The sequence below is a fragment of the Bison bison genome, unplaced genomic scaffold, assembly GCF_000754665.1.
Source record: "Bison bison bison isolate TAMUID 2011002044 unplaced genomic scaffold, Bison_UMD1.0 scf7180017864180, whole genome shotgun sequence".
Classification (NCBI taxonomy): domain Eukaryota; kingdom Metazoa; phylum Chordata; class Mammalia; order Artiodactyla; family Bovidae; genus Bison; species Bison bison.
The window spans coordinates 4,827,999-4,834,373 of NW_011494752.1; the positions used below are offsets into that span (position 1 = coordinate 4,827,999).

Genomic DNA, 6,375 nt, shown 5'->3' on the forward strand with positions numbered 1-6,375 from the left:
TTACTGGCTGACATCCCTCCGAACTGCTGCTCCCCTCCAGAAGTGCATCAACCCAGTGGCTGCTTCTGCTAGAGGAGCTTGGGTTCCCTTTGCCCAGACACAGGGAAGACAGGAAGTACAGACGATGGGAAGGGGAGCCTGGAGGAGATGGGAGTAAGGGGGGATGCAGGATGACTCTTACCCTAAAATTCACTTTCTGGATCACTTGCTGGGGGTCACTTTCCAGAATCACGCTACAAAGTGAGAGAGAAATGAGGAGGAAAATCAGCCCCATGCTTTCCTTGGACTCTGCTCCCTGCTAAGCCCTTTGCTTCCCTGCCATATTCTGCAACATCCCCGCTCCAAGGTACTTGGCCCACCCATACTCCTCAAGCCAGAACTCTCCCTCACCACGGAGCCCTGATTCTCACATACTTTGTCATCACTGGGCAAACACTTGAGAGATCAGGTCAGGGTAGTCCAGTCTAGATCGATCAAGTTGTCAAAAGCAGGGGCTCAAAAAATGAGAGCTCTACAAAGTTCACTTCACCTCTGGGATGAAAGGTTGGATTCAGAAGCAGTGAAGGAAGAGAAGCCCCCTGGGGTTCCTATCTGGTTTCACTATTATTTTCTGCCATGGGGTTGTGCTATACGTGAAAGAAAAGGAACTGCAAAATCAGAATCTACCTTCCCTTTTTTTTTAACTTCCCTTTTGACAGACCCAATTATGGAGGCATTTCTCGGCTAGTTGGCACTCTTTGATGATGCCCTGGGGGGTGTGCAGGGGGAAGAGTTGGTCACTGTGGGTGAGAAAGGGTCCACAGGAACTGAGTGACCGCTCCTCCTCACCCAGTGAGCCTCCTATAGGGCAGAAGGAAGTGAGAGACCTCTCAGGCTCATCACAGGGGCACCTGTAGCCTGAAGTCCCTCACGAGAGGTCCTTTACAGCGACCATTCCAGGCCAAGGTTCAGGACCAAATGTTGCTTCCACGAATGCTTCCCTGTTTTCTAGAGGTACAGATGGGAAGCTGATAAAACTTACAATCTCCCTTGTGAAAGCCCTGCACCTCATTTTATATTTGTAACTGTGTTTCTTGAAGAAGTTCCACACCAAATTTTATATACAACTTTTATATTCCACAAAACCTGGTCTTATTTCCCTCACTGTTGGGTCCTAGCAATTAGCACAAGGCCTTGCAACAGCAGCAGCAGGCAGTCAACAGACAAAGAGGAAAGGAGGGAGGGGTGGCGGGAAGAACCCCACAGCACCCCATGTCCCGGGGCCCCTGTCCCCCAGCAATGTGCGTCAGTGCCACGGGAAGAGCACAATCTCTGGAAACATGCACAAGTTTTAGATCCTGGCCCTGCCATCCCCTAGTCATGTAACCTTCGGCAAGTCACTTAAATCTCTGAGCCTCTGTTTCCTCATCCATTAAATGCATGTAATCACAGGCATGTGGATGTCTCACAGGTGATCCGTTTCCATTATCCTTTGCCCCAGAGCCAGAACTTCTTTTTCTCCCTGAATATTGCCCAATCCCCCCTTGGAAATTCACTAACCAACCTCTCATAAGAGCTCCCAGCTTCCTAAGACTATAATCTTACACCAATAAGAGGAGATAAGATTTACTGAAGGAGAACTATGAACTTCACCTGCATCACCTCATTTAATCCCACATCCTTTGAGGAAGTTTCCTTATTGTCTCCATTTCAAAGCTGGGGAAAGGAAGGAAAATAAACAGCTAGCCCAGGTCATGCATGCAGTCGATGCTAGAGTGAACCTCTAAGAGCAAGAGGTGTAGCTGCCGCAGGGCTCTGCCTGAATGAAGTCTTTCCAGGAAGGGCGGGTGTCTGTGTTGCCTGCTTCTCCTGGGCATTGGAGAGCAAACCATTCCCTCAAAACCTTGCCTGGTCAACAGTCAGCCATAGTTTGACATCAGATTACTTTCTTGCATACTTGACTTTGGCTAACATTGAAGTCAACTTCCATCATCATGAGTGGGCTTGGGGGATGGGATCACAGGGAATATGCTGGAGAAAGGGAGGGAGAAGCTGGCCAGAGAGCCAACAACATGCTCGGTGCAACCTAGAGCTGACGACCCTCAAGGCCACCTCCCACTGTGAAGGTTCCTGACCAGTCCCTTTTCCTCTCCCACTCCTCACCCGCCATCCACAATCTCATCCACCACCAGGAAGGCTCCGTCCATGTTCTCTAGCAACCAGCGCTTCTCCACGTTCTTCCTGAAAGAAGACACAGCTCTGGAACCTCCCTGTGGCATGGCTGGGAGGAGCCAGGTCCTTGCCTTAGTGAGGTGGACCTGCTCTCTCCAAAGACTGCCTCATTCCGCACCCTCCAGCCCCTGTCCCCCCACAAGCACAGGGAAGGAGAATGTCAAGGGGAGTGAGGGTGGCACCTGGGCAAGGGATTCCTGAGCAGAGGACAGGTCTGCTTCCTTCGGCCCCTCATGCTCAACTCTACCCACGCTGCCCCCGCCGCTTTGGGCACTGATCCTATTTCCACCCTAAAGCACTTCAGGTACTACAGCGCTATTGTAGTTACACATGTCGACTGTGAACACTTATTTTTGGTTATCCGAGTTTGATTTACCCAGGCCATGTTCACTGGAGAAGATACCAGATCACTCAAAGGGAATGGAGGGGAAATCACCCTGAGCACCAAGTCAAAAAACCTTGAGCTTGAATCTTGGTTCTGATATAAACAACCTGTAACCTCAGGCAAATCACTTAGCTTCTCCAGACTTCATCTTCTGGCCATACCATTGTTTGATCAGGTAAAGGGCAGGGGCCTTGCAGGAAGTTGCTCTGGCTCCAGATTTCATCTTGTGGAGACTTAAGGAAAAAGCAGGGAACCATCCTGCCTGTGATGTACCAAGGTCTGGGGGATGGGAGCCTTGGAGGACAGAGGACCTCACTCACCTTAGGACGTGGTTCAGGGACTCAAACAGGCAGGTGAGAACAGACATGAGCATCAGCTGGTGAGGAGTGGATATGGGAGGAGGAAAACAAGAGAGACTGAGGTTGAGAAGGCCAGAGGAAACCTCAGAACCTGACTGTTGGACAGCTGCCCCTCTCTAGGGAGGATAAGGCTGGAGCCTGGCTGCAACTTGACCTGAGAGGGTCCCTCCCCGTGTTTGAACTGGGAAGCACTGGAGTGCCTGCTGTAGGACACTGAATACATCCTTCTCCAGTGATGTATAATAGAGACAGAAGCTCCCGGCAGAGGACTCCTTCTGGTACCCAAGGAATCGGAGGGGTATCATGGATATGCATTGTTCCAGAAAGAACCATTCTGGAGGCTTCCAGTTCCCCAGAGTCTAGAAGCAGGGATACCAAGGGTGAGCCGCCCAGCTTCTACCCCAGACTCCAAGCCACTCCCCCACAGAGAGACCCTCCTTGTCTCCCCAACCTCCTGAATTCACCTCGTTCTCGTAGGATGAGCCCACCACATACAGGAAGAGGTCAATGCTGCTCTTGTAGACAATGGTCATGCCCCCGAAAAATGCAATCTCACCTAGAAGAGAAACGGGGTCTCAGTTCTGGTCACCTCTGCCTGGCCCCTTCTGCCCATCTCCAGCTCTGCACCTCTCCCCCTATTTCCTTCTTCTTCCCAAGAACACTTGCAAAGGAAATTCCAGTCCAGCCCAGTGGTTAGGACTCTGTGCTTTCATTGCCAAGGGCCGGAATTCAATCCCCAGTCTGGGAACCAAGATCTCACAAGCAGTGGCCAAACAAAAAAAGAATCCTTGCAAAGACTAGAACCCTTGGAAAGACGGGCACTAGGGACACTGCCATTGGGCTACTCTGTGTCCCTGCTCCAACCCTCTACTTCATTCCTAGCACCTGACTGCCTCACTCTGAGAAGTCAACAAACCTGGTTTAAGGCTGACCTTTCACCCACATGTGCAATGCCTCTGACCCCCAGGCTGGCGGTGGCCTCTTCCATTGAGAGGACTCCAGGCATGCCAGAAGCAGGTAGGTGGGAGCAGATGGCGGTAGGGGGTGGGTGTGTGTGTGTGCTGGTGATGGGGAGGAGGGTGAAGGTTCACCAGAAGGGAAAAGGGAACAGCTGGGAAGGGGAGGAAAAAGCACCTCTGAAGAAAAGTGAATGGCCTGTGGGCACGTGAGGCCGACAGGGACAGCTGCGTCCAGGCGGAGATGACGGTGTGCATCTGAGGGTTCTGTGCAAGGAAGAGGAGGACACTTACTGTCAGTTCGGCTGGTCTTGTTGAAGACGTTTTTCTCGAAGGCCATCTGCTCTTTCATGGAGGGGAATGTGTCATCATAATACTAGGAGGAAAGGAAGGAGAAAAAGTGACAGCCGTTCCACAGGATCTGGCTCCTCCCTGGATGGGTGGCAGGGTGCTGGCCAAGTGGGACTCTGCTGCCATGCCCCCTCTCCTCTTGACTGCCCTCTACGCCTGTCTGCTATGTCCCCCTAAACACAAATTCTGAGCAAAGAAAGTCATAAAAAGTAGAGGAATTTTGAGGCCTGCTTTTGGAGTCCTGTCCTGATTTCTTGGAGGCCTTTGTGCATTCAGCAGATGGCTGGGGCGGTCACTAGGCCACATTGTTTCTACACTAACCTGAGTCTACAGGAAAGAAGGCAGAGCCAGGGGCTCTTTACCACAATAATATCATAACAGCTATTTTATTATCCACATTATATGGATGGGGTAACTTCCCTGACACCTCACAGTTTAAGGGACAGAGCTGGGATGCAATGCCAGTGATGGTCTGACTTCAGACAGGATTATGGTGAAGATCCCCTGAGAAGGAAATGGCAACCCACTCCAGTATTCTTGCTTGGGAAATCCCATGGACAGAGGAGCCTGGTGGCTACAGTCGCAAGAGTTGACATGACTTAGCAACTAAACAACAATGACAACTATGGTGAAGATGAACTCTCTAAGGGAGAGTTCCTGGCACACACTGCCTAACGAAATCAATGTTGTTTTGTTGGGTTTGATAAGACTCTCTCTCTGACTCAGTTCCTGCATTTGCACATGGATGTGATCTGCCAGGAGGAGGCCCTGGAACCTTTGGTTGCTGAGCTACCTCTGACCATCTGCTAGGGCAAGGGACGGTCAGCTCAGCTTCCATTTTATGAATGTAGATTTTGCCATCTAGTGCCCCATCTGCAGGCAAATTAGTGGTCTCCCTGCCAGCCACTGTTGTGGTCAACAGGCTCACTGCAATGTCATGAAGACAAAAAGTTTCAGCCTAAACAATCTAAAAAGTCTACATTGCATTTCATAGCTAGTTTAGGTGTCACAGCCCCACTATAGTTAATTGTGTTGATGGTAGGTATTTATTTTTGGATCATTCTAGTTTGGTTTGTCCTGGCCATGATCACTAGCATATTTACCAGATAACTGAATAGTTGGTGCAGAGAAAATCATCCTCCTGAGCTTCAAGTCAAAATAGCCGAGTTTGGATCCCTCGCTCTGATATTAGTACCTGTGACTCCAGGCAACTCTAGCTTTTCTAGACTACCTTTTCCTCATTTATGAAAGAGTTGGATTAAAATCTGGGCTATAAAATCCTATCTGTTCTAAATCCTTAGTGTTTACCAAGCTGTAAAAGCAAAGCAGAGGGTACTTGTTCAGAATTGGGGGACCAGGAATCCAGGGTCCCAGGCCAGTGTAAAGGACGGTGAGAAGACATTCTGGGGAACATGAGTAGAAACAGAACAGACAGCCCCTCCCCGCTTTGGGGGCCAGCAGTCTGACAAGGTAGGAGGATGGACAGGATGACTTTTGGAGGGGTCTCAGCTGGGCTGCTCTGTGTTGCAGAGCCCACAGTGGGGTCTCTCCTGCCAGGTGAGTCAGCTGGGTGGGGACTTCTGGACTTGGGCCTGTGGCACAGTGTCTTCAGGGGCCCTCCGGTGAGGGTGGGAGGTTACCTTGGCCAGCAGGCGGTGTCCGTCATTATCTAGGATGAAAACGGCCTTGATAGTGTAGAGGGAAGGTTCCTGCAACTGACACGGGGGAGAGCTTTGTTGGCTCCTAAGCCAGCGCAGACCCGTGTCATTGGCTCTACGGGATCTGCTGATCCCAGGAGTCCATCCTCAGGCCAGCGACCCCAGCCCCAAAAGTCCACAGCTGGTTCCGGCCCAACCCTATGCCACATGGACCACTCCGGTTCCCGCTCCCCTCCCAGGCAGATATCCCACTGCAGGCCCCGGGTGGGCGCAGTGCCCATTGGGTGCAGAAGGTCCGTCCGGGCCCAAGTTCTGTCATGCACTGACTGCTCCAGAGCCCGAGTCGGAGTGTATCACAGAACCTGGGCCGGGGGGACAGCGGCGCCGAGCTCCTCCAGCGGCCCCCGGCGCCCTGGCCCGTCGGGCTCCAGAAGCACACACGTCAGCCCGCCGCC

The 6,375-nt window shown here is 51.6% G+C and overlaps 1 protein-coding gene across 2 annotated transcripts in view; it reads right to left on the reverse strand.

Annotated features, from left to right (window-relative positions):
* COPZ2 (coatomer protein complex, subunit zeta 2) overlaps window positions 1–6,375 on the reverse strand; it is a 9,636-nt gene that overhangs the window by 2,644 nt on the left and 617 nt on the right. For both annotated transcript variants that reach the window (XR_825527.1, XM_010842721.1), the window contains exons 2-7: window positions 5,903–5,977; window positions 4,206–4,287; window positions 3,420–3,511; window positions 2,917–2,972; window positions 2,143–2,220; window positions 182–233 (exon numbers count right to left, since the gene is read on the reverse strand). Coding sequence is in view for 1 of the 2 variants with exons in the window: in XM_010842721.1 (XP_010841023.1) it covers window positions 182–233; window positions 2,143–2,220; window positions 2,917–2,972; window positions 3,420–3,511; window positions 4,206–4,287; window positions 5,903–5,977 (435 nt within the window). In the remaining variant the exon portion in view is untranslated. The remainder of the gene's footprint in view (window positions 1–181; window positions 234–2,142; window positions 2,221–2,916; window positions 2,973–3,419; window positions 3,512–4,205; window positions 4,288–5,902; window positions 5,978–6,375) is intronic.